Here is a 27,030-nt window from a genome sequence, read left to right as displayed (position 1 = left end):
AGCCTAAGAATGCTAGCAGGGGTGCTGGCGGAGCGGGGGTGGGGGAGAAGAGGCGGTCCCCTCCCCTGCACCTTTAGTCCCAAAGGGAAAGGGAGGGTAAGAACTCGGTGGTGGTCCCTTTTTTTGTCTATCGGAGAAGCTGACGCCGTTGTCACCAGATTCACAGATCATGTCTAAATATGACTAATTAAAAAAACAAAACAAAACAAAAAACCCCAACCAACCTGCAAACCATGGCGATTAAAAACAACAGAAAAGGGTGGGCGTTTTATGTAATTTGATGAACATTACTATTCAGGCAGAACTCCAAAATATAGTACCTTCGGAAGGTTATTCATCAAATCCCAAATACGTTAGGTGATGACGTTTCAGTCAGTTCCTAGGATGGGTGGGAGTGTGTATGGGGTGGGGTGGGGAAGGGGGGGTATCTAAAAAAATGGAATGTAAACTCCGGGGAGTCGAAACTTTGCCAAGTTCACTCTTGCATCCTAAGCATCTAGAACCGTGTCTGACACACAGTAGGTGCTCCCTTGAAAAATTCCGAAGAGTTCGTGTGCCGAATGCTGTGGGTGCTGCGAGGGCGAATTTGCTGGAGGAGGAGGCATCTCTCCATCCAGCTTTTGTCAGTCTCAAAGGAGTCTTGGGTTCCCAAAGGGTTAAAAAAAAAAGCCCACTTAAGCCAGGCAGAGACATGACATTTTTTTTTTCTCGAAATAAATGTCAAGAATGGGTTATTCTAATTCTGGGACAGAGCCAGACGTGGGCATCTGGAATGATCTACGTGCATGTGTATAAAAAAGAAAAAGAAAAAAGACAAATCACCAAAAAAACCAAAAAAACCCCAGTCGCCACCATTTTCTCCAGGTAATTTTCCATCCCTGCCCCCACAGTCAAGAGACACAGGAAAAAAAAGTACTTCTTCCATGCTGCCTGGCTGTTTAAGAAAGAGGAAGGAGCGGGCCAATGAGCGGCGCGCGGGAGGCCGGGGCGCGGCGGGGGCGCCGCGGGGACCGCAGCCCCCCAAACTTTGGCAAGTTGCGGGCGGCGGCGCTGCGCGGGGCGCGGCCGCGGGAGGAGCCGCCCCTCGACGCCGCCGCCCCCTCCCGGTCCCGGCCGGGCCCAGCACCGGCTGGGCTCAAAGTTTGCGGCCGCCCCTGCGCCGCGCGCCCGATGTATGGGTGATATACTGCGGCGGCGGCAGGGTGAGGGACGGCCATATTTGCCGGCGCTGCCCGAGCCGGCGACAACAAAAAGTGCGCGGGCGCCCGGTGGGCGCTCGGACGGGCGCGGGGACGTGGGGCCGCCCGGCCCGGGCCTCGGCCTCGCCGCCGCCGCGCTCGCGGCCTGGCCCGGCTCTGCCCGGCGCGCCCGCCGCCCGCGGGGATGTCGTACAAGCCGAACTTGACCGCGCACATGCCCGCCGCCGCCCTCAACGCCGGTGAGTGAGCGCGGGCCGCGCGCGCCGCAAGTGCCGCCAAGTTGGGGGCTCGCGCTGCCGGCCCCGGCCCGGGCCCCCCCCGAGTCGCGCGGCGCCCGAGGCGGCGAGCGGGCCGAGGGTGGCGGGGTGGGGGGAGATGTCCCGAGCCGGGGCAGCGCGGACGCCGCCGCCTCAGCCGCCCCGCCGCCATGATTCCGCCGCCCGCGCCGCCAAAGTTCGCGGTGCGCCTGGGGCTCGTCGGGGTTGCGGCTCGGGCCCGGGTGCGAGCGGCCGAGCGGCCACGGATGGCGGCGAAGCAAGGGCGCGGGCGGCCGGGCGAAGAAGGCTTTTTTCCTCAGCACCCCCCTTTTTTTTTCTTTCCTTAGGATTTTTGGGCGGCTCGGCGAGGGCCCCTGCCGGCGGGAGGCGGGAGCGGCCGGGCTGCTCGGGGAGCGAGGCGCGGGGCGCCGAGGGTCGGTGGAGCGGGACAGGCCAGGGCCGGGCCGCGTGGCCGCGGGCCAGGAGGGAGCCTGGCTGGGGTTGCGGGCGGCGGGTAGGCAGGGTCAGCGGCCTGGGGGTGGGAGCGCCTCCTGGCTCCCCACTCCCCATGCCCTAGGGAGGTCCCTGGGAAGAAGTTGGAGTGTCCGGGCCTCGTGGGCCCTGCGCGTGGCGTGCTGGGTCCCGCGGGTCTCCATCTCGGAGTCCCCACGTGGGTACGCGCCCGGAGGGCCGCGCTGCAGAAGCCGGGGGGACCTGGTCTCCCTTCCCCGCTGGGACTGGGCGCCGCCGGGAAACTCCCGCAAAGTTCTAGGCTGCTTTCTGCTGTGCCCAGGGGGGCTAGTCACGGACCGCGAGGGAACCAGGGCGAGGGGTGTGATACCGTGGCATTCATAGGTGACCGGCTTTGTGTCCTCCCTAGTACACCCGCTAGACTGTGAACAGACCACCCCCTAAGACAGACGCGAGATAGTGGGGGCACCAGGCTAAGGCCTTCTGGGGGAGTTGGGGTCCGAGCTGGTTATGGTCGCTGTGTGTCAAACATGCCACCCATGTCGGCACTTCCAACTTGGGGGAAGTCTTGTGCTGAAATGTTGGCTCTAGAACTCCAGAAATCCTCCAGAGGATCTCGAAAAGCCCTGGACATGTGTTTTAAACTTCTGAGACACTGGCTGCTCTTTGGGATTTGGAAAAGATTGAGATTTAGGGTGCCAGCTTGGGTGAGTTGAAACACGTGGGCAGAGCCCCCAAAAGCATGCAGCCGCTGTATCACCACAGATGGTGTCACCCCCTTTGGGTGACAGGCTTTGTTGGCAGGTAGGATTTTTGTCCCCCGGCCTTCTTGGTCAATGCCTAGGATGGAAGGTTATTTATTGGGTTGCGTTGCCAGGCTGTGGGAAGCCGGAGACAGGCTTCATCTGGGATATAGGTGCCTCAGGGTCTTAAACTGGGACCTTCTGGGTTGTGGGTCACAGCGGCAGACAGCCCCTGGGACTCTGAAGCCCTGTTCTGGGCTTGCTAGCACCTGTATTCAGCTCAAGTTCTTTTTCTAATGGGGAGTGTCAGGAGGCGGAGCGGGGTCTTCAGGTGTCCGGCATTTTGGTGGGGCCCGCCCGCCTGCCGGTATTACTTTGCAGAAAGCCCTGCTCTCCCCTGCCATCTGCATCCAAGATGGACTCTCACAGTGGCTCCTCCGCCTTCCCTGTCATCATCCCTCACGCCCTCCAGCCCTGCCTCCTGCTCACTGAGTTGCCAAGCTGCGGCCTGGCCTGCGGTGGCAGTGGCGGAGTTAGACAAAGCCCCCGCCTCCCCCGCCCGAGAGCCCCCCCACAGGCGCCCCAAGTGGCGGGAAGGCCGCCAGCTCCCCAGGCCCAGGCCGCTCTTTGTCTGGCGTGGGGGCGGGGAGCTGCGCCTGGCCCCAGGAGCTTCCTGGCCTCTGCCAAGCCCTCCCGGCTCTCTGCACACTGCGCTCATTGTCTGAGATGCTCCACACCGGCTGTGCTGACGTGGAGCCGCCTCCCTGGCCTCCCTCAGCCCAGGTGCCAGTGTCTTAGGGAAGGAGAGGGCTTGAGTGGCGCGGAGGACCCTTCCACCACGACTGGGGTGGAGGGGGCGCTGATGCCTTCCCCAACCCTGAATGTGGGGCTGGCTTTGACACAGTCAGGCTCATCCCACTCCTCCAGGGTGATGGGAGAGCAGGCTCTGAGGTATTGCTTGAGGTCCTCCACCCGTGTGGGGTTATGTCTCATTCCTCCTCTACCCCCAACCCCCTAATCCCATCCCCAATGTCATTAAAATGTAGGATAACTCTTCTATTGGGAAGTTTCTCAGAGACGGAGAAACTGAGGCCAGCAAGGGCCTTGGCAGAGCTCCCAAGTCCAGGAGATAAGATGTGACGGGGGGTGAGAAACGGCGAAAAGCATGGGGAAGCATCGAGGGGCCCCTCCCTGGTGCTTCAAGGATGCCCAGTCTGCCTTGTATGTGGTGCTGGAATCCTCTAAAGGCCTCAAGCGCGCGCGCACACACACACACACACACACACACACACACACACACACACACACACACACACACACACACAGTAGTGGGCAGGATTGGAACTCACCCCAAAGCCTGTAAAGCAGCCATCTCTGAAGACTGGGGAAATGGAACTTGGCCATGGTGGTGAGGAAGCTAGGGGTTGATGGAGATGGGTGGCACGTCCCTAGTGTGCTTTGGTCAGGGGCCACATCCATACTGGTGCCTAAAAGGTGGGTGTACACTCTATACCTAGGGAAACCCTTCCCGTGCTGTTCCCTGCTTGTGGATGGAGACAGGTGTTGGCGTGGCCAGCTTGCGGCTTAGCCGCTTCCCATTCAGTGTGGCTCACCCTGCTGCCAGGCCCTGGGATTCACTGCTCCTCCCAGCTCCAGCAAACCCAGCTCCTGAAGTTCCTTCCTCCTGCCCCTCCCCTCGCCCACACCAAGTGAGCAGCTGGTGACTTGGCCAGCCTGGCACCAGCTGTCCATCCCCGGGGCCAAGTCTGCAGAGCCCGCTGTGTGCATGAGAGACAGTTTGGCTCTGGGGGCGGTGGTCGGGCAGCTGCCGAGGAGGACTAGGTAAATTCTCCATGGTTACTGCTGTTTGTAATTCGAAGGACATCCTTTACCCGCCTAATGGCCACTTGGTTGCCATTATGGGTCTGCATGCTCCAGCCAGGGGCCTCTTGATAACACATCCAGGGGATGGCACTCTGTGCTGGGCTCTGGGCCCTGCTTTGTTCTGGCCGCTGCACCTGGGTAGTGTTCTCAAACGCTGGACTCCATGCATGGGGTCTTATGCCCTTTTTTTTGGAGTGCAGAGTGTGGGGTGTGTGTCTGTGTGTTGCATCGACAGCCGGCAGTTCTGTCTTTAGAGCGGGGATGAGAAGCCCAGAGGGGTTGAGGGTTAGTCTGAGGCACAAAGACTGCTCTACACCCTGCTTTGTGTGTGTACGGGGCACCTCTCACCCTCTGGGGCTCTGTGCTTCGAGGCCTTTGTGGGTCGTCCTTGCTGTGTCTGTCCAGGAGAGGTGGGTACATAGAAACAGAGGAGGCCATGGTTAAGAAATTCTAGCCCAGGCTAGACCAACCTTGGTAGTTACCAGTCATGGGATGTAGCTCTGGTTCTCAGTTTCTAGTAAGTGGGATCTGGGATGTGGCCAGCAGGGGTTAGCCTGGACACAGCTGTCAGCTTCAATTTTGGTAGTGGTCTCTCTTTTGGAGTCATGTGCATGGGCTAGGGAGGGCCTATGTCTTCTGAGGTGCTGGGGGTTGAGATGAGGTCTCTGTCCTGTAAATCAAGTTCACAGGTGCGGGCCTGGGTGGGGACTGTTGCAGTACCCGGTGCCCTTTGGTACAGCTATCTGAGGCCAGGGGTCTCTAACTTCTCCCTCCCTTTTGCTGCAGGAAGTGTCCACTCACCATCTACTAGCATGGCGACATCCTCCCAATATCGCCAGCTGCTGAGTGACTACGGACCACCGTCACTAGGCTACACCCAGGTATAGTAGTTTGGGTGATGGGAGGGCCCTGGGGGCAGCCGGACATGTAAGGGGGTGAGGACAACTTCTGGTAGGAGGGATTTTGGGACAAAGGTGGATCAGGAGTCCCTGTGTTCTCTTGTGTTTCCTTAGCCCTGGCTGGGCCTTGGTTCCCATTTGTCACTTGATGGATTAGTGCAGGGCAGCTGGACTGTTTGAGGGGGACGTGCGGGGTGGGGGACACAGGAAAGGGTCAGTTGTCACTGAGCTTCTCAAGCCACCAGGTGGGTGTCTCTGGGTTGCTTTGTTTGTTTCCTAGGCAAGTAAGGTTCAACTGATTGGACCTCTATGCTGTGACAGAGGAGTTGGGAAGAGCATACTTGGAGCTGGTGATGAGTTTGGTCCCAAGTCATCTGCTTGGTTTATAACTGGTTCTATCCTTTATGAGACCATGACCCTTGTGGAGGCCCAGATCTCTTATCAGTTCATTGTGGTGACCCCAGGGTCATGTTCAGGAGTCAACGAGTTGCTACTGTATCTTCAGGTGGAATCTACAAGGGGCATGCTATGCATGAAAATGTTTATTTTGCAACCTGGTTGCCAACAGGAAAATTCTTTCTGTAGGCCATACCCCAGCCAGTGTTCCGGGGTTGCCATGGAGGTCTCTCCTTGGCTAAGGAGGCTGGGCACGACCTCCAGCCATGCCCCGACAGCCTGTCCTATCCCAAGAGGAGAAGGAGGCCCGGGCCCGGGAGCGGGACAGGCTGAAGAAGCGGAGGAGGAGGGAGGATGGACTGAGGCGTAGCTTGGAGCGGCAACGCAATGCCCTGGCCATGCGACGCCGTCGCTGGGAGAAGCGGGAAGCCAGGAGGCGTATGTGCCAGGAGGCCGAGCTCCAAGGCCTGACCTGCAGGCTGGGTGGCCAGTCTTGGGAGTGGAGGCAGCAGAGGCGAGAGGAGCAGGCCAAAGCCCTGGACAGAGAGCTGGCCACCATGGTCCATCTGCGGCAGGAGGAGGAGAGGCCTGAGCCAGGGTCCTCACTGATCTGGGTGCTTGCTCGGGCCATAGTCTGGAGACAGAGGCTGTGGGTGGGGAGGATGCCCCATTCTGGGTCCTTAGTGATTGTTGAGGTCCTCCAGTGGTGATCTCCGTGTCCCACTCATTGTGGACGCTTGAGTCCTAGGAGGTGCCTCTCTCTGCCTTATGGATCTAGGCACTCCATGTTACTTGTCACTTTGACAGCCAGATCTTTTTTCCTGTGTGTATGGTGAAATGGTTTTCTGGATGGGACATGCTCCAGCTGGGGCAGCCCTGGCAGCCCAAGGCTAGGTCACTTTCCTTCCACCCATGTGTGGCCGCTGGGGTGGGTCAGTCCATCTAAACCCTTGTTTTCTGGTCCTAGGGAACTGGAAATAGCCAAGTGCCTCAGAGTAAATATGCAGAACTGCTGGCCATCATTGAAGAGTTGGGGAAAGAGATCAGACCCACTTATGCGGGAAGCAAGAGTGCCATGGAAAGACTAAAACGAGGTAAGCCAGGGACGGGGTAAGGGTCTCAAGGTTGCCCATCATTGTTGAAGGACTTTCTGAAGTTGAGCATGCTGGTGGGTACCTGTAGGCCCAGCTGCTTGGGACGTTGAGGCAAGAGGATGACTAAGGTTTCCTAGAGGAAGCAGCGGAGGTGTTCAGGGAAAGGTCCCTTGACCCATGGGTTAATGCTACAGATAATGTGTGCTGTTGTAGCTGCTGGGGCAACTATAGGTGTGGCAGTTGGGTATAGGGTGGGGGACTTAGGGGGTTTCTAAGAAGGGCAGCCTGGCAGTGGGCCTCCTCACTGCTGTACCTTACCAGAGAGGCTCTACTGATCTAATGGCATTCTTGCATTCCTGAAGCTCTCTTCCTGTCTGTGCTTCTGTGGGGTCACGTTGTATATCTCTTGGCAGTTGTGGCTATGGATGCTATCTTCTGATCTGGGTCGGAGAGTTCCTTTTTTTTTTCAAGACAGGATTTCTCTGTGTAGTCCTGGCTGTCCTGGGTACTCACTCTGTAGACCAGGCTGGTCTGGAACTCATTGAGATCCACCTGCCTCTGCCTCCCAAGTGCTGGGATTAAAGGTGGGTGCCACCACCGCCTGGCTGGATTTTTTTTTCTTTTTAAAATTGTGATGAAATACATGTAACATACAATTTAACATTTAAACAATTGAAGTTCATTCATATTATTGTATAGCCATCACAGTTTGTATCCAGAATCTTTTCTTATCTTAAAAATTTGAGAGCCGGGCCGGGTGGTGGTGGTGCACGCCTTTAATCCCAGCACTCGGGAGGCAGAGGCAGGCGGATCTCTGGACCGATAGCCTCCAAAACAATACAGACAAACCCTGTCTCGTAAAAACCAAAAAAAAAAAAAAATTGAAACTGCTCATTAAGTCAAACTGCCCACATTACGCTTGATTCTTTAGTGACTAAAATGAGAGGGTGATGTCACAGAAAGCAAAGACTCAGGTGTGAGGTGTGAAGGATGCTGAGCAGCGTGCTACCTCATGACAAAGCTGCTGAGGAGAGAGGAGTTCTATTTTAGAAGTTATCAGAGGAGCCAGGGCTGTAGGTTCATTCATAACCAGGAAGAGGTTGATAAAAACATTACAGAATGAACGCGAGAGAGAATGGAGATGGCCTGTACCTGGAGGTCCCTGATCTGTGGCAGGAGGCTGCACTGAAATCAGACTTCCCAGCCATAGCCACACCAGCTGAGGGACAGGCTATAGCTGAAAGCCAGACTTGGCCTGAGTTCTGTGAGGAAGGTGACTTGACTGAACCTGGACTGGGTACAAACGGGGACAGAACTAACTGGAGATGGCAATTGGCAGAAGGAAGTGAGATAATTCTGGGAACTGGAGAGCTGGTTCCATGTAGAGATTCCTGGGAAGTTGCTAGCCTGTGAAGTCTTAAGCAAATTTACATTCACCCCCCAAGGTATTTGGATGTACCAAGTGGCCATTGCAAGGTAAATCCTGAGGGAGCTGCTGGCCCTACAAGAATGAGAAAGACTTCCTGTCACCCTAGCAAACTACTGAACCCATATAAGCATGTCACACCAGTGTGAAGATTTGAAGCTGCCCTCAAACTCAACAGTCTTGGTTCTTCCTTGAGAGTACTAGCATTGCAGTGTGAGCCACCATGTCTGGGCATAGCATTTTTTTTTAAGATGGGAAAACTGGCCAGCGTTGGTGGCGCACGCCTTTAATCCCAGCACTCGGGAGGCAGAGGCAGGTGGGCCTCTGAGTTCGAGACCAGCCTGGTCTACAGAGCAAGTTCCAGGACAGCCTCTAAAACAATGCAGAGAAACCCTGTCTTGAAAAACCAAAAAAAAAAAAAAAAAAAAAAAAAGGAGGGGGGGGGACTGTATGTTGCTGGCCTTGAACTCCTAGGTTCAAATGATCTCCCAACACAGCCTCCTGAGCCTTTCCAGGTGTTTGGATGTAGACACCCTATTCCCTTCCAGAACGAGGAGGACTGAGACTGGGGTTTAACCAGGAGGTTTTCTTCCTGCTCAATGAATGGGCTGATGGCCATCTCTGCTTCTCTTGCAGGCATCATTCATGCCCGAAGCCTGGTTCGGGAGTGCTTGGCTGAAACGGAACGTAATGCCAGGTCCTAGCCCCTGGCCAGTCTGAAGGCCCATCTTGCTACCCCTTGGAGATGAGAGGCTTTGTTCAAAATGGCAGTTTTCCTGCCATGGTCATTAAGCTCTGAACCCACATTCAAAAGACTGAGAAGACATTTTGCAGTTACTGATGATGTGCATTTTAAGTAGTTAGGAACAATCCAAGCATTGATTTTAAAGATGTTTGTGAAGCCACTTCACAGCAAGCTATTGTTTTCCCCCAAATACCAGTGTCCCCTTAATCTCCCTTTGGATACATTTGCCATTTGCATCACCCCAGTTGACTTCCTTTCCAGGAGGTCACCTGCCTCTGAGGACCTGAGTGCAAACCACAGCACGTTTGCTTAGTAGCTGGCCCGCCTGTGTACAGTGTAGACCCTGCTTCACGGAGCTTCTCTGCTTAAGTGTTTGCATGACTGAGTGCTTTGAAGTCAATCTTAAAAATGCACAAGTTACAGATACAGAAGAAGAGCGATCTCCAACCTACCAAGCGCCCTGCAAATGTCCATCCTGAGACTGTAGTTCTCGGTTCCATGTTTACTGTGAGATGATCACAACATCTGGAAGAAAATGACTGAAACTGTTGCATCTTTGTATTTATTACTTGATGTAATAAAGCTTATTTTCATTAACAGTTTGTATTAAGATATAGGAGCCTTGGGTCTTAAGTGCTTGTTTGTCTTTGGTGAGGACAGTCTTGCTAAGTATAGTGACACTGGCCTTGTGCTCACAATCCTTGCCTTGGTTTCCCCACTGTTGGGGCACTGCTGATGCTCATGAGGGAGGGCTTGGAGGTATTTGCTAAGAGCATTTCCTGTATGGCCCAGAGGCATCATGGGATACCACTAGCATAGCTGGCTGTGAATGAGACCCACATTGTGAAATGTGAAGTGTGTACTGTGACTGGCTTGGTGAATTGCTGTCCCTCCATCCAGCAGGTAGGTAGGTGCTCCAAGGATCTCCTTTTGCTGGGCAGTGTGGCTCACTCCTGTAGTCCCAGAACTTGGGAGACAGAGGCAGGAGGATCACATACTTTGTGCCAGCCAGGGTTACACTGTGAGGCGGCAGTGATTAAAAGAAGAGTATTTTTCACAATGTGATATGCTCTGGTGCACACTGAAAGTGAGTCGTGTTTGCATGTACTGATTTACTGTGGTCTCCAGTGTTTACCAGGGCTTGGGAGGTTTTACAGTGTGAAAACTGACCCTTCAAGCTTTGCTCTGAGCTGGATGAAGACAAGTATCAGATGTACAGTCAGTGTTGTGGGTGAGCCCAGTCACAAGGAGTTCAAAGGCTGGCGGAGGGGGCCATGACCTTCGCTGCATCTCCATGGCAGAGCACTAGTGTGCAAAAGGAGACAAATGGAAGTCTTCCTGTGAGTTTCTTCTGTCCCTTCCCATAACACCTTGTTCAAGGGAGCCTGATAGAGGAGGCACCTAGGTGTTACAGCAAAGTGATTCCTGCTTGGAGTGTCCCACACAGCAGCTTCCAGATGTATGTAATAGTGTGTCCAGCCTTGAACAGCTTGATGAACTGCTGCCCCCTCACACAGGAGAGGCAGGTAACAGAGAGCTTCACCTCACAGTATTTTCCTTATCTGGATAGAATTTTTTCCCCCTTGAGACAGGGTCTCACTGTGTCTTGGAACTCACTATGTAGGCCAGGCTGGCCTTAAATTCACAGAGATGAAGCCGGGCGGTGGTAGCGCACGCCTTTAATCCCAGCACTGGGGAGGCAGAGGCAGGCGGATCTCTGTGAGCTCGAGACCAGCCTGGTCTACAAGAGTGAGTTCAGGATAGGCTCCAAAGCCACAGAGAAAAAAGCAACCGGTAGCCTGTGTGGTGATGCACGCCAGTAATCTTTGAAACTGGGGAGGCAGAGAGAGGAGGATCAGGAGTTCATGACCAGCCTGGGCTACGTGAGACCTTAACTTCAAAAGACTGAGTCTACTGGGTGATGACGGAAACATAAGTCAGGTTCTGGGACCTCATCTCTAAGACATCTACGTGGTCATGTTCAAGGAGTGATGAGCTCTTGACTCAATTGGCAAGTTCCATATCTACTTCTGTTGCTGTGTAAAATACCTGGCAGAAAGCAATTTATGACTGGGCAGTGGTGCACGCCTTTAAACCCAGCACTTGGGAGGCAGAGGCAGGAGGATTTCTGAGTTGGAGGCCAATCTGGTCTACAAAGCGAGGTTCAGGGCAACCAGGGCTATTACACAGAGAAACACTGTATTAAAAAACAAACAAAAAAACAAAAAGGAAAGAAAGCAACGTATGAAAGAGGAATTTATTTAGCTTGCTCTTTCAAGTTTTACAATTCATTTTGGGGAAGTCAAGGCAGGACCTTAAGTATTGTCATGCCACATTCACAGTCAAGGGAATAAAAGCATTGTTGCTTGCTCTTAGCTTTCTTGTATTGTTCTGGATTTCTGCTTAGGGAATGATGCTGCCCACAATGGGCTGGGTTTTCTAACTTCAGTTAACAATAAAGACAATTCCAACAGAAGTCCTTATAATTTCTCACTAAGACTCTTCCCTGGTGACTCTAGGTTGCCTGAGTGAAGTTGAGTGTTAAAACTAGTAAGCACAGCAGGTAGCTTAGTAACATTTCACTGTCATTTTCTCTTTACCAAAAACTAAAGATAATATCTTTTTTTTTCTTCTTTGTTTTTTTGAGACAGGGTTTCTCTGAATTGTTTTGGAGGCTGTCCTGGAACTCAATCTGTAGACCAGGCTGGCCTCGAAATCACAGAGATCCACCTACCTCTGCCTCCCGAGGATAAATAATACTATCTTTTTTTTTTTTTTTTTTTGGTTTTTTACGAGACAGGGTTTCTCTGTATTGTTTTGGAGGCTGTTGGTCCATCCCGGCCTTGAACTCACAGAGATCCGCCTGCCTCTGCCTCCCAAGTGCTGGGATTAAAGGCATGCGCCACCACCGCCTAAATAATACTATCTTAAGGCAGCTCAGCAGTGGCCCTGGACTTGACAAGATACCACTAAATGCTATAAAAGTCGGTTTAAGTGCTGGGTGTTGGTGGCACACACCTTTAATTCCAGCACTTGGGAGGCAGAGGCAGGAGGATCTCCGTGAGTTCGAGGCCAGCCTGGTCTCCACAGTGAGCTCCAGGACAGCCCCCAAAGCTGTGGGGAAGCACTGTCTTGTGAAATTAAAAAAAAAAAAAGTGGGCTTAACTAATAATGGTACCTTTTAAATTGTTTTTATCTTAACCTTTTACTGCTTATTTGTTTTTGTGTGTGACAAGTGTGGGCATACATGTCAGCTTATGTCAGGAGGTCAGAGCACAGCTTTGTGGAGTCAGTTCTGACCCTCCACTCTTATGTGGATTTTGAGGCTTCTGGGACAAGTGTTCCACCCAAGCCTGACCTTCCCAAGTGCCGTGCAGAGACTGCAGTATGCACCACCACGCCCACTTCCTGGAGGCTTTCTTCAGATGTTCAACACGTGCCAAGTATTACTGCCACTATTCCCGGAAGCCCCCTGGCACACCATCAGCCTCGCTCCTTTTCTCAGGGACAGTGTGACTCGCTTCCCACAGTTCTTTCAACAACTTCTTCTTTTCTAGCGTCTCCTTTGCTCTCTTCTTCCTCTCTTGCTTTCTCCTCTCAGCCTCAAGCTTCTCTTTGTGGACAGGGCTGTTTGCACCATTGTAGAAAACATCCACTTTCTCCTGGAGGATTTTCCGAGCTATCTTTCTGTTTTGATCCACAGATCGTGTTTGGTGGCACTGCAAGAGATCACGGGCAGGAGTGTGAAACCATGGGTGTGAATGGGCAGGACCGCAGAAGCCCTAGTCCCTCAATCCTTCACAGAGGGGAAGGCCAGCAGGGCAAAGGCAGGAGCCCCTTTGAGTCAGCCATGTGCTGGGAATCAAACCTGAGTCTTCTGGAAGAGCAGCCAGTGCTCTTAACCCCTGAACAGTCTTTCCACACAATAGCTTTCAACTAACTTAAGCAGTTTCCAAGAAATCCTAGAAGCGCTGACTGGAGTCTCTAGCTTGTGGCCAGAGAGCAACCCCTGTGCAAAATTCATATGCTATTCACAAGTGTGGATCCATCTGGAGGACAAGGGTTGAGGGTTACTAACAGTTCACCACAACATTCCGTATGGGAAACTGATGGTGATCAGGGCCTAGCGAAGTTGGTGGGCAGAGGAAATGCTGTGGCTTGAAGGAGGGATTTCCAAAAAGTGACAAGTTCAACAAAAAAATGCTTTTGGAATTTTGTTATGAGTGAGGTTCTCAAGGAGGAAAAGAAAGCAACTGAGGGTTTTAACTTATGTCTTCTTGGCTCAAGAAACTCGCCATAAAGCAGCTACTGGATTTCCCTTTTGAAGGAGTGTGGGCAAGTTCCTTGTCTGCCTCAGGCAGTAAGCACGTTTCCAGGACTCAAAGAGTTAACATACAGCGTACCCTTAGTAGTGAAGTATCTGCTGTTGGCTGTACCTGGGAAAATCTGTGCTCTGCCTTCCTTCAGGCTCCCTCAAGGCCGTGTGTGCTGTTCTGGGGCCCTCTAGTGGCGTGCACATGGCAATGCCAGTGGCTGGCTGGTGGGTCTGCTAGCACTCTGAGCTAAAAATCACTTGTTTGGAGCTGCTGCTGCCCCTGGCCAGAGACTGCCTTCTTTTTTTTGGCTTTTTTGAGACGGGGTTTCTCTGTGGCTTTGGAGGCTGTCCTGGAACTAGCTCTTGTAGACCAGGCTGGCCTCGAACTCACAGAGACCCGCCTGCCTCTGCCTCCCGAGTGCTGGGATTAAAGGCGTGCGCCACCAACGCCCGGCTAGAGACTGCCTTCTTTAAGGAAGGTTAACACTGGCAGCTGTCAGTGCTTTTGCCTCAGCCTCCAGCCCCACCTCGTTCTTTCGTAGGAAGGGCATGTGTTAGAGACATTTGCCAAAGCAGGGCAGAGGGACACGGAGAGACAGCTAGCCAGTGGCACAGCCCATCGGTTCCCTGCTGTCAGCCAGGGTGGCTTTGGGAGCAGTGGGCTTCAGCAGACCTGCCTTATAGCATCCCTTGCTGGTGACACAGCCAAATTCAAGGACAGCAGCAAAGCCCTGGCTCCACAAGACTGGCACCAGGCTCCTGAGACTGGGCAGGAGGGTCGTCTCCAGAGGTCAGCTCAGGGTCTGGGTACACCTGCAGTACCCTGACAACTGGGTTTGCACAGCGTGCCAGTGCCAGACCGGGCACACCCTTCAGCTAAAACTCGCTGTGGCGGCAGACCTGGACTCCTCTCACCCACCTGACCCCTCCACCGTCTACCTTGACCACGATGCCGGAGGGCACATGTTTGAGCACTACACAGTTGCTGGTTTTGTTGGTGGCCTGGCCCCCTGGACCATGTCCTTTCACAAACTGTTCTTCAAGCTCACTCTCGTGCAGGGGAAGCAGAGCAGGCCAGTCCTTCCTGCCTGCCACCTGAACCACAGCGGCAGCTATTCCTGGGAAGAGCAGTGCTGGCTTCTGAAGCCCAAGTCCCCAGGCCCCTGAGCATATCCCGATCAGTGGTGCAGGGACGCGGAGGTAAGCCCAGGTGCTCATCAAGGACACAGCTCGGTGTGGCAGGGCCTGGAATGGAGAGAGAATGAGGCCATCTTTTCACTTTGCTCTCAAGATGACAGGCTTCAAACAGTTTTTTATACAATCTCAGTGACAGTCCTTCATGCCCAGGGCACGTAGGGGACAAGCAAAGACAAGTGACTAGGAAAGCACATCTCCCTGGACTGAGTTGCCCAGAGTTCTATCAGCTAATACATACTCCTTTCTTTTCTTTTTTAGGCCTACAGCACTGGGTATTCCCATCCAAGTACTGACGGGGCTGACCCTGTTTAGCGTCAGTGTGTTCAGGGCGGCATGGCCACAGACTATACATTTTTCTTAAAACACACCGAAAATAACCTTCAGAGCACCTGGCGGTACTATCCCCTTAAGAAAGAGGTACTGAGTGTGACATTAAAGGAGCAGGCCTGTGTTTAGGCAGAGACATATTAAAGAGCATTCTGAGGAAGAATTAGGACCTGAGTCAGGGGACAGTATTTAGATGTGAAATCTACATTTGTGCAAGGATGACGGCATCAGTCTATTTTATAGCTGAGCTTAAAGTCTGACACAGTAAGCTTCACTATCAGTCAGTGCCCTGACTGTTGTTTGTAATGCTGGCAGTTTTGTGGATTTGAATGGGAACATCTGTTCCCTGGGATGTACCGCCAACAATGTGAGCCAACCGGTCTTCTTGTTACCAAATCAAGCAGTTTCTACTAACGCGCCTGTTAGATTTCAACAGCACAGAGGATGTGTGAATGATGTCAAGATGAGAGCTGGGCCGACTGGTGAAGCGCACGCCTTTAATCCCAGCACTCGGGAGGCAGAGGCAGGCGGATCTCTGTGAGTTCGAGGCCAGCCTGGTCTACAGAGCTACACAGAGAAACCCTGTCTCAAAAAACTAAAAAGGGGGGGGGAGGAGACTGGAATCAAAGAGCTGGACCCCTGAGCTAGCCAGAGAAGACACTCCAGACTGCATGAAGATTGAGTACCCATGCACGTTCAACCCATCTTTTTTTTTTTTTTTAAAGATTTATTATGCACACAGTGTTCTGGCATGCAGGCCAGAAGAGGGCATGCGATCTTATTACCGATGGTTGTGAGCCACCATGTGGTTGCTGGGAATTGAACTCAGGACCTCTGGAAGACTAGCCAGTGCTCTTAACCATTGAGCCATCTTTCCAGCCTTCAACCCTTTCTTAATAAACTACACCCCCATGTTCAGGAAAGTCTTTGCAGTTTAACAAAATATTTAAATGAAGCTGGGTGTGGTCACCCATGCTAGTAATCCCAGCACTCAGGAGGCTGAGGCAGGAACCCCAGGCTATAAGACCTGATCTCAAAATCTAAAAAGATTTAGCTAATGACTCAAGATTCAGCATAACGCTGTAATCACTTAGATGGCACATGAACTGGGCAGGGAATTGTAGCTACAAGGACATGGTCACCCCACAGGCTTTTGAGATTTTCAAGGGGTCAAAGGTGAACAGGATCTGATAGGACTCCTTGTGAAAAGGTCAAGTCACAAGCTAGGCCTGAATCATCGACTGGAAACCTGGTGAACTTGCTTTTTTCCACCCAGCTCACATCTCATAGAAAAGATCAGAGACAAAAGTATTCTGGGATGGATGGCTCTGCTCATGACTTCTGGGGCACTGGACTACATCTTAGCAACCTTCCTGGCAGCCACCTAATCTCAGAATCACAGTTTAGTTGTGGTCTGCTGAGGGTGCTAGTTTCACACTGCTCCTGAGGCTCTCAATAGCAGCCGAAACCAGGTGACATAGAGTCCTGGCAGTTGGTCTGTGACACAGGGAGGAGCTACTAGCTTCTGAGATGATTCGATCTTCAGGACAGAACTACCCAGGTTATTACTGCTGATCCACTGTCATCCCTGCCTGCTGATACCTGCTGTACTTACCAGGTGAGTACTGGGGTGGACTCTTAATGAAGGCACACTACTGTGGTGCTCTATTTTTCATTTTGTTTATTTTGGTTTTTTGAGACAGGGTTTCTCTGTAGTCCTGGCTGTCCTGGAACTTGCTGTGTAGACCAGGCTGGCCGCAACTCAAGAGATCCACCTGCCTCTGCCTCCCCAGTGCTGTGATTACAGGTTAGTGCCACCACTGCCGGCTTGTTAATTTTTAAACTTATTATTTATCTATTTTTATTTTTTTAAGATTTATTTATTTATTACATATACGCCAGATTGAATTGTAGATGTTTGTTAGCCACCATGTGGTTGCTGGGAATTGAACTCAAGACCTCTGGAAGAACAGCCAACTCTTAACCTCTGAGCCATCTCTCCAGCCCCCTTAAACTTATTATTTATTTAGGTTTTGAAAACTTATTTCATAGGGGCTGGAGAGATGGCTCAGTGTCTATGTACACTGACTGCTCTTCCAGAGTTCAATTCCCAGCACCCACATGGCAGCTCACAGCTGTCTGTAACTCCAGTTCCAGCAGACCTGGCATCCTCACACAGACATATATGAAGGCAAAACATCAATGCACATAAAATGAAAATGAATAAACTATAAAAAAAACACAACTTATTTCATCATTATCACTATTGTTGAGACAAGATTTCTATTATGTAGCCCTGGCTGTCCTGGAACTTGCTGTATAGACCAGACTGGTCTCAAAATCCCAGAGATCTGTCTGTTTCTGCCTCCTGAGTGTTGGGATTAAAGGCATGCACCACCATGCCCTTTTAAAATTTTCTGTATTTGGTGTTTTGCCTTCATGTATGTTTGTGCATCGTGGACATGTCTGGTGCCACAGAGGCTGATCCCCTGATACTGGAGTGACAGACAGTTGTGGGTCACCCCAGATCTTCTGTAAGAACAGAAAATGTTCTTAACTGAGCCATCTCTCCAACCCCTACTTAATTTTTCTCTTTGTTGGAGACAGGACCTGAGACTGGACTTGACTTTCTCACCGTCCTCCCTCTCCCTTCTGTCTGTCCTCCCTTGTTTCAGGGCAGGTTTTCTTTGCTCAGCCCTAGCTGGCCTGGCCCTCTGTAGGTCTAGGACTAAGTACCTGAGTTACTATGTCCCGCTTTCCTGTTGTTTTAAAGACAAGCTCCTGAGTAGCCAGAAGAGTTGGCAACTGTGACGATGCTGGGCATCTTTGAACCTCTTTTTCTATGGGAAATGAATATGAGAAACCACAACACAGTCCTCTCAAGTCTTATGACTACTTGTTTTCAAGTCTATGACAGTATGGTTTAAACCCATGTCTTGTTTTTGTGTCATTCAATGTGTCCTGCCATGCTGATGGGTGATAGATAAGACAACAGCGAAGGTGGTCCTGTGGAGGGTGTGTATCAAAACCCAGGGCAATGAAAATGGTGCTTTAAAAACTATCTTAGCAATAATACAGAGAAACCCCGTCTCAAAAACAAAAAACAAAAAACAAAAAAACAAAAACAAAAAACACTATCTTTGCAGGGGAGGAGATTGTCAAGATGGCTCAGTGTTAAGAGTGTGTATTCCTCCTACAGAGGACATGAGTTCAATTCCCAGTACCCATACTGGGTCGCTCCTTCTAACTTCTTTTTTTTTTTTTATTTTGGTTTTTCGAGACAGGGTTTCTCTGTAGCTTTGGAGGCTGTCCTGGAACTCACTTTGTAGACCAGGCTGGCCTGGAACTCACAGAGATCCGCCTGCCTCTGCCTCCCGAGTGCGGCCACCAACGCCCGGCTTCCTTCTAACTTCTAATGTGCTATTCTGGCCTCTGATGGCACTGCACACACATCACACACACACACACACACACACACACACACACACACACACACACACACACACGTCTACACCCAATAAATAAATCCAAGTGTGATGACCTCAGTTTGATCCTGGGACTCTTGGTAGGAACTAACTCCTAAAAGTTACTGTCTGTGACCTCTTCCACATGAGCACTGTGAAACACACAGGCACATGTAAAATTTTTTTCTTTTAAGTACTAATAAAGATACTGGTTTTGCTCAACGAGTGTGAAATATCTTAGAATTATACTTAAGAATATCCTTAGGTGAGCTGTGTGGTGGTGGCGGCTGCTCACGCCTTTAATCTCAACATTTGTGAGGCAGAGGAAGGTGGTCTTTGTGAATTCAAGGTCAGCCTGATCTACATAGAAACCCTGCCTCAAAAATAAGTAAGGGAGGTTGGAAAGAGGTTAAGAGCATTGGCTGCTCTTCCAGAGGTTCTGAGTTCAATTCCCAGCAACCACATGACGGCTCACGACCATCTGTAATGGGATCTGATGTCTCTTCTGGCCTGCAGGGATACATGCAGACAAAGCACTATACATAATAAACAAAATTTTAAAAACAATAAATAACTGAATACATAAGAATAAAAAGGAAACTATAAGTGAAAAGAAGGAAAATGGTACGTGATCAAGATGTGGTGGTCCTGTACCTGTACCCCCCAGAATTTGGAAGGCAGAGGAAGGAGGACCAGGGTGGGGGTCAGAAGACTCTGTCTCCATAGAACAATCGAGAGGAGGTAAGATGGATGGCTCAGTGGGTAAAGACGCTTGTCACCAAACCCGATGGCCTGAGGAACCCACAAGATGAGAGAACCAGCTCCTAAAACTTGTCCTCTGACCTCCAGGTATGTGTTGTGGCATGCACCTCTTCTCTGACAAAATGTAATTCAAAACAAAACAACCCCAAATAAATACAAAGGAAATGTGACGAACCCAGGTATTATAAATCAGGGACGGGGCTAAATTAATAATAATTTTCTTATTTCTGCTTTCAATATACAGACAGTATTCCATTGTGTAGAAAAGGCTCCAACTCCCTGAGGTGGACTGACCATGGAATATGAGCTCAGGGTCCTTTTTGAGTGTCTCTTCCGCCAGTTAGTGAACAGACCGGACAAGACAGTAGTGATAATACAGCGATGTGACAAAGACAGGAAGCGAGTTTGGAACAGGACAGACTCCCAGACAAAGGACAGCAGGGACAGTGCTTTCATCAGCAGCTGTCACAGGCACCAGCTCAGTCTCTGGCCTTCTGTCTTAGCTCAGAGCTGACAGACACCCTGGAAGAGCTCCCACCCAACTGAGTTCAAGGAGGTCCCCAGGGTTCAGTGACTGCTCTGTTTAATGGCTAATTCCAGCAGCCAATCAGACAATGCTAGACACTTCTAGTGCCTCCTGGAGCTTTGGACCTACTCCAGCGACAGCTAAAAAGGACAAACACACCCATGGCTCTGCTTCCACAAAGCCAGAGAAGAATACATACTGGATTTCAGGTTTTGTGATACCACAGTGCAACCTGGAGTCTTTGGGAACACAAAAGGCTCAAAGTCTAGCTCACTGTGACATTTAAAAAATACAAGAGAAAATGACAAAAAGAAGTGCTAGGAAGGGGCAGCCGCAGCCAGCTCTGCCCTAATTCCTTCCTGGGAATGTGGGCTGTCATTTAGGATTGGTTCTGTACCTCACTTCCCTGACCCTCCTTTTTCTTTGATGATTCATGAGCAGATGAAGTTAGGGTTAAAGCCTCTCACTCTCCCAGTTCTGACTCAGTCTAGTGTAGAGAGAATAGGTTTGCTAGACCTTCCAAATGGGAATGTGAATGTGTCCTGTGGAAAATCCGGTTAAATATCTACTAAGCATTAGGCAGAGGTCTCAAGGAGCACAAGCAGTTTGCCTATCACAGAGACATGAAGATGCGAGAGAGGTAGGCTCCAGATTACCCACTGCACCCTTGTCAGGATTTGGAACTTGCCATCAGTTTATGCCTCTTGTCACCGTATCTGGTTCACAAACATTCCTTCCTCTAGTTTCCCAAATCACCCCGAATCTGGGAGGGTACACCTGCAGGGATAGCCTGCTCAACCGTAACAAGGCCCAGGACAGAGGAGTCCCAGGGTCAAATGAGATGCAAGAGGCTATGCTGTGTTTCCACAGCCCTAATGCTGTGGATGGGGGCAGAGGATTGTTTTTTATATCTCTTGAGAAACATGAAGAGGGAGTATTGTGCAGTGATACAGAGTTTTGCTTGCTTGGCCTGACCCTGCAGATAATTAAAACCAACAACAGGACTAGTGATCTGGCTCAGCATGTAGAGATGTAAGGGAGTTTGTCACCAAGTCTGAAGACCTGCATTCATTGCTGGAACCCACATAATGACTCTTACAAGTTGTATGTGTGCCCCCACCTACACGCACGCACGTAATTAAAACAACCCATGAAGGATATTTTAGTTTGAGTTCAAGAATGTTCCCAGCTGGGCGGTGGTGGCACAGGCCTTTAATCCCAGCACCCGGGAGGCAGAGGCAGGAGGATCTCTGTGAGTTCGAGGCCAGCCTGGTCTACAAGAGCTAGTTCTAGGACAGCCTCCAAAGCCACAGAGAAACCCTGTCTCGAAAAACCAAAAAAAAAAAAAAAAAAAAAATTGCTTAGTGTTTCTTCAGAAAGGTACTCAGTACAGTTTTCCCTAGCCACAACTTTCATGGTGTATCAGCCTTGTAGAAACTTCATTAAAACTAAGCAGAGAGAACCCACAGGGAGAAAATTCCATAGGGCAGTTTAGGAGAGACACTTTCGGCAGGTCTGGCCATTCCTCAGTGTGTACACGGCACACCCGGGAGTCTTAAGTCTGATGCTTGAACCTTGAGGCAGACAGGAAATCAGCCTCTAGTTCTCTGAATCTCTGCTTTTTGTTATTGTTTTCGAGACAGTCCCTCTCTATGCAAGTGCCAGCTGGCCTGGAACTCACTATGTAGCCCAGGCTGGCCTTAAACTCAAAGAACTCCGAGACCTGCCTTTTGCCTCCTGGGTACTGGGATTTAAAGATGTGTGCCCCAAGGCTGGCAGACTTTGTTTGTTTGTTTTTAACTAGCCCTCAGGTAAGGCCATTATTATTGGTTCAGGGACCACACTTTGAGAGGTACTATGAAGGGCTTTGAGCATTAATGCCTACATTCTGACACTTAGGATGGCAAGACTGTTTGATGAGAGGCTTGGAATCATGATGGCAGTGATGGATAAAGGATGTGATGGGAGGAAAGGGAGGTCCTCTAGGTTAGTGGTTCTCAACCTTCCTAAAGCTGCAACCCCTTAGTAAAGTTCCTCATGTTGTGGTGACCTCAACCATAAAATTATTTTGTTGTTACTTCATGAGGTTCCAGGTCTATCCCCAGCAGAGCATAAACCAGGCTTGGTGGTCCATGCTTATGACCCTGCACTCGAGAGATGGAAACAGGAGGAGCATACATTCAGGGCAGGCCTCAGTTTGACAGCAAGCTTGAAGTCAGCCCAGGATACACAACCCTGCTTTGATCTGGGAGAACAGGCAAGGAAGACCACTCTGGGTCTGATCTGAATTTAACAGGTTTGTTGCTACCTAGGTCAAGAGAAAACTAATGAAATATATAAAGGGACCAGTATCCAGTTTTCACAACATCCTACTCATCTTTTGCATGGAGGATATGTCCTATTTGTGGCATCTCACAGGAACCTTCTAATTTATCAGACACAGTAGGAGAACACTACAGGAACATTCAGAAAGCAGAACTGACAACACAATCTTTTATCTTAAAGTCTGTGCACCACTAATTAGGCTTTATAAAAAACTAAAGTATTACATAGCTTAGGATGGCCTCAGACTTACTACTACAGAGCCTAAAATGACCTTGAACTTCAGATATCCCTACTGAGTGGGAGTACAGGCTAGCTGTTTTCAACTTTATTTGAGTCTCGTGAAGACCTGGCTGGTCTGGAACTTGATATGGCCTATTTGCAGACTCCAATTTGCAGAGATCCACCTACTTCTGTCTCCTGACTGCTGGGATTAAAGGCATGTGCCACCATGCCTTTTTTTGTTTGTTTGCTTTTCAAGACAGGGTTTCTCTGTGCATCCCTGGCTGTCCTGGAACTGTGTAGACCAGACTGGCCTCAAATTCATAGAGATCTGTCTGCCTCTGTCTGAGTACTAGGGTTAAAGGTATGTGCTTTAATTTCAACTTTGGAAACTAAATTTATTTTTTCCCAACATGTTTCATAACGTCTCCAATCTGTTCTTTATTTCTATTCCTTAAAAAAAAAGTCTGCTCACTTTGCTTAATTTTTTCCCTGAGTCTTTCTCTCATTTTATCTCAGAAAGGCTATACTGCAGAATAGAATAAGCTTTCTTTCATTGTTTTCCTTGTCCATTTCCATGTGTGGATGTGAATACGTGCTTGCAGAGGCCGAAAGTTTATGTTGGGAATCCTATGTTGCTGTTTCACCTTTTTCATTGAGTAAGGATCTCAATGGCACCCGGAGTTCACGGATATTGCTACCTTCTCTAGGCAGCTTGCTCTGGAGATTCCCCTGTCTCTGCCTTCCAAAGCTGGAGTTACAGGCTGGTCACCAAACTCATTGGGCATTTTATGTGAGTTCTGGGGATCCAAACTCTGGTCCCTGAAAGGGTAAATTAAACTCAAAGGCTTTACTTCTAATAATTTAGAAATAAAGTGACCAGATCCTCACTCAGCCCCTGATTTAGCAGCCATGACAGGCTACAGAAAAGATACGTACGCTTCAGACACAAGGAAACTCCAGATCCTCTGGCCTCCCAGAGTCTAGGGCCAAAACTGAACACAAAGAAACTTCAGACACACACTCCCACCCAGCCTCCGAGTTACTTGGTTCTTGGGAACTGTTTGGCCACAAAAGAAACTCCAGGGGCGGGGTGGGGTGGGGGTGGGGGGACAGGGACAGTGATGGGACCAAAACCTCCCTTGTAGTCTCCAGTATAACAAGCCACCCACAAGTAACAAGACAATGTCATAGAAACCACAGAATGTTCCCTCTCAGCACTGACCAGTGAAAATAATTGGTACACAGGTATTTCATACCAAAATATAACTTTGAAAAGTGCTCCTAATTGTTCCTAAATGTCAACCAATCAGAAACCAACCCGTACCTACTGACGTAATCCTGTGACTTTTGCCTTTAAAACCTAGCAGTAGACAGGGAACTTCACACTCTCTGGAGACTGCTGCGTCAGCTTGCTAGACGGGGTCCCTGTCATGGGCGATGAACAATCATTAAACCTTGCTTTTGAAGCTTAGTGGGTCTGTCTTCCTGGTGGTCTTTGGGGACTTTGCAACTTGGGCACAACACAAAGATAGCCCAGGCTATCTTTAATCTGTGATCCTACTGCTCCAGCACTCCAAGCTCTGGAGTTACAGGCCTGTGCTACCATGAGGGTGAGTATGAACTCTGTAGTACTCATGCCTAGAGCTGTGATTTACTGAATCTACAACCACGGTCATGTTTCCTTATGTGGACGAGGAAGATCTTACCATGTAGGGTGAGGACAAAGTCATGTTGTTGCCACAGACATAAAGCTTTTAGTGCATGTTAGGTGATAGCATGTCATCCCCTAAACTGCACAACTGAGGAATTTTTGACATATAACCACTTGAGTTGTGTCTGATGGCATAAGGTCAGCCTGAAAAACAGCTATTTCATGGATTAAAAGTGAAAAGGCATCTAGAAGAGTGACCTGAAAATTATTTTGTTTGGTACCTGGAGCCTGTCAGGTGGTGCACACCTTCAATCCCAGCACTTAGGAGGCAGAAGCAGGTGGATCTTTGGCCTACAGAGCTAGTTCCAGGAAAGCCAGGACTACACTGAGAAACCCTGTCTCAAAAAGCAAACAAAAGCAGCCCTGAGGTGGTGGCGCACACCTTCAATCCCAGTACTCAGCAGGCAGAGGCAGGCGGATCTCTGTGAGTTCCAGACCAGCCTGGTCTACAGAGCGAGTTCCAGGACAGGCTCCAAAGTCACAGAGAAACCCTGTCTTGAAAAACCAAACCAGAACAAAACAAAAAAACCAACCAAACAAAAACCAAACCAAACAAACAAAAGATTCCTGGAAACCATGAGAATACCAAAGAGGTGCTATTTGCTGAGATCATAATTCTGGTCTATGAAATCAGGTGCCAAGGAGATCATTATGATGCCAAAATTACAGCCTGACTTCTCAGCAGGTCCACACTGACAAACCAAGCTGCCTTGACTAAACTGAGCTTAGCTGAAACAACCTTAGAAGTATGGACTGTAATAGAAAAAAAAATCATAAAAAACAAAAAGTTTAAACACAGGGTTGGAAATGCAACCTTATGGCACAATAACTGCTTAGCTGTGGATTTTAAGCACCACAAAATGAAACAAAACACAAATCTGATAACTTTCCATGTTTACTAGGTGAGCTAGATTTGGTTTTATTGCTTATTTTTTTGCTGTGAAGGATGCCCCCTTCCCAGAGAAACCGTTTGCTATAAAACATCAATTATGGCCGGGCGTTGGTGGCGCACGCCTTTAGTCCCAGCACCCGGGAGGCAGAGGCAGGAGGATCTCTGTGAGTTCGAGGCCAGCCTGGTCTACAAGAGCTAGTTCTAGGACAGCCTCCAAAGCCACAGAGAAACCCTGTCTGGAAAAACCAAAAAAAAAAAAAAAAAAAACCCATCAATTATACAAAATAACACCCTGAAGCAAGTCACACCATGCAACAAGAGGAGAGCTAGTTCCAGCACCAGAGTGGCAGGAGTTCTAGGCCAGCAAAAGAATGAACGAATGAATGAGATCTCGCCAAAAAGCTTAACGTAAGGTAAGAAACATGGCATGTACAACCGTACCTGTGTCAATGAACAAATTAACAGTTAAATCACAATGCTAGTTCCTGAACATTTTATGTAACGCATCAACAAATTAAAAAGGAATTCTCTAAAAATAATATACTGAAGCTGTGGTGGGTACACCCTGATTGGTCATCCCAACATTTGTGCGGTAAAGGCAGGAAGATCAAGTGATCAAGGCTAGCCTGGTTACATACTGTCTGGTTAGTCAGGGATATAAGAGAGACCCTCTCTCAAAAACCAAAACAGAGCTCAACAAAAATGATACTACTCAAAATGATATTATGAAAAGAATACAACAACAAAAACCTCTCCCAAACTTACAGAGCATTTCTGGGTTTGTGGCTATGACTTCTGTATGGTTAGTAGCTAGTTGTAGCTGCCTTTGGATTTAGTATTTGTCTGTAGGAGGAACACAGCTTTCTCTGACTGAAGTTGTTTGAGGAATTCATGATTCTCATTTATTTAAATGTAAGATACTAGAGTTTTTAATTATTAGTCTAATAGATTAAGTCTGGATTAACAAAGTGATAACACATTTTGAAATATGAGGTCACTGAAAACATCTGTGCACTTAAAATATGATTTTGGTTTCGTATGTGGCCATTATACTGATGGGTGGATGAATCTGTGGAAGTTTTATCTATTAAGCTTTAGATCTGGCATACACCTGTAAATTTGGGATCGCTACTAAAAATTCGGTTGAAAAATATCTGTATGGTCAGGCTTGAAAACATAGCCCTTTAATCCCAGCCCTTGGGGGACAGAAGCAAGCGGATTTCAGTGAGTTCAAGGCCAGCCTGATCTACATTGAGTTCCATGGCAGATAGGGTTATATAGTGAGACTGTCTAAAATAATAATAATAAAAACAGTCGGGCGGTGGTGACGCACTCCTTTAATCCCAGCAATCAGGAGGCCGAGGCAGGCGGATCTCTGTGCCTGCCTTGTCTCGAAAAACCAAAATAAAGACAAGTGGTGGGGATTTCAAGGAGAGGATGAGATGGGATGTTTCTTTGTAGGTTTGCCATCTCAAGGGCAAATACATCCCCCGCATCCCGACTTCGCAGTAGCAGCCCTGTACGCGTAAATGACAGTGCTCAAACACTTGCAGCTAGGACAACGCTCTGCTGCTACTCCTAGCACTGCACTTGCTGCAAGACCTGATCCACTAAGTAGATGAGTATCGACACGCTCCTCCTTGGGCCTCCGTGGAACTATCTTCTCCAGAGCTGCGAACTCTCCTCCACTCCTCTCACCAAGTGCTCGGAGAGACACACCGCCGATCTCCCTAAATTTAGGGTAAAGTGAGTCCCGACAATTTAGCTCAGGAGTCAGGCCGAGAAAGACCTCTAGTAAGTTAGGTGCCTCGAGTCGGACGTAGGGCAGGAGTTGCAGCTGCAACGTTTCATCCCAGGGCCTGTGACAGTAGTGACCAGCCATCATGGGAGCCTGGCCTTGCAGACGCTTACCTGTTTTAGAACCGGCCTCCAGCCGGAAGCATTCAGCAACAATCTAAACCACGAAGGACCAAGGACCGCAGTCTGCGTGGTTTTTTTTTCCAGATCTGCGCATGCGTCCTAGTCTCTCGGCGGCATCCCTAGCCTGACAGAGGCTCAGTCTCATCAACTACGCATGCGAGAAACCGAGGCGTCTTTCCCGCAGTTTCCAGAGAACCAATCGACAGAGGCCTTGACCTCAAGCCCCACCCTCCCGCCTCCGGCGTCGCCCCGCCC

General features: G+C 49.8%; 2 protein-coding genes across 3 annotated transcripts; one reads left to right on the top strand and one right to left on the bottom strand.

Annotated features, from left to right (window-relative positions):
* Positions 1–1,374: 1,374 nt before the first annotated feature.
* Positions 1,375–9,726, top strand: Cdk2ap1 (cyclin dependent kinase 2 associated protein 1). 2 transcript variants are annotated; one of them, NM_001281691.1, is given in 4 exon segments: positions 1,375–1,438; positions 5,341–5,435; positions 6,817–6,943; positions 9,006–9,726. In NM_001281691.1, coding segments are annotated over 4 exon segments (345 nt in total). In that variant the 5' UTR covers positions 1,375–1,383; the 3' UTR covers positions 9,074–9,726.
* A 2,574-nt stretch (positions 9,727–12,300) lies between these two features.
* On the bottom strand, positions 12,301–26,932 carry Mtrfr (mitochondrial translation release factor in rescue). Its single transcript, XM_021233335.2, has 3 exons — positions 26,767–26,932; positions 14,369–14,674; positions 12,301–12,833 (listed from the first exon to the last, which is right to left on the bottom strand). Exons 2-3 carry the CDS (start codon positions 14,645–14,647, stop codon positions 12,570–12,572), a joined length of 543 nt encoding a protein of 180 aa, XP_021088994.1. The 5' UTR covers positions 14,648–14,674; positions 26,767–26,932; the 3' UTR covers positions 12,301–12,569.
* Between the last annotated feature and the right edge of the window lie 98 nt (positions 26,933–27,030).

The sequence above is a fragment of the Mesocricetus auratus genome, unplaced genomic scaffold, assembly GCF_017639785.1.
Source record: "Mesocricetus auratus isolate SY011 unplaced genomic scaffold, BCM_Maur_2.0 Super-Scaffold_100025, whole genome shotgun sequence".
Classification (NCBI taxonomy): domain Eukaryota; kingdom Metazoa; phylum Chordata; class Mammalia; order Rodentia; family Cricetidae; genus Mesocricetus; species Mesocricetus auratus.
Note: the sequence above shows the minus strand (reverse complement) of the source record. Positions and strands in the feature narration are given on the sequence as shown.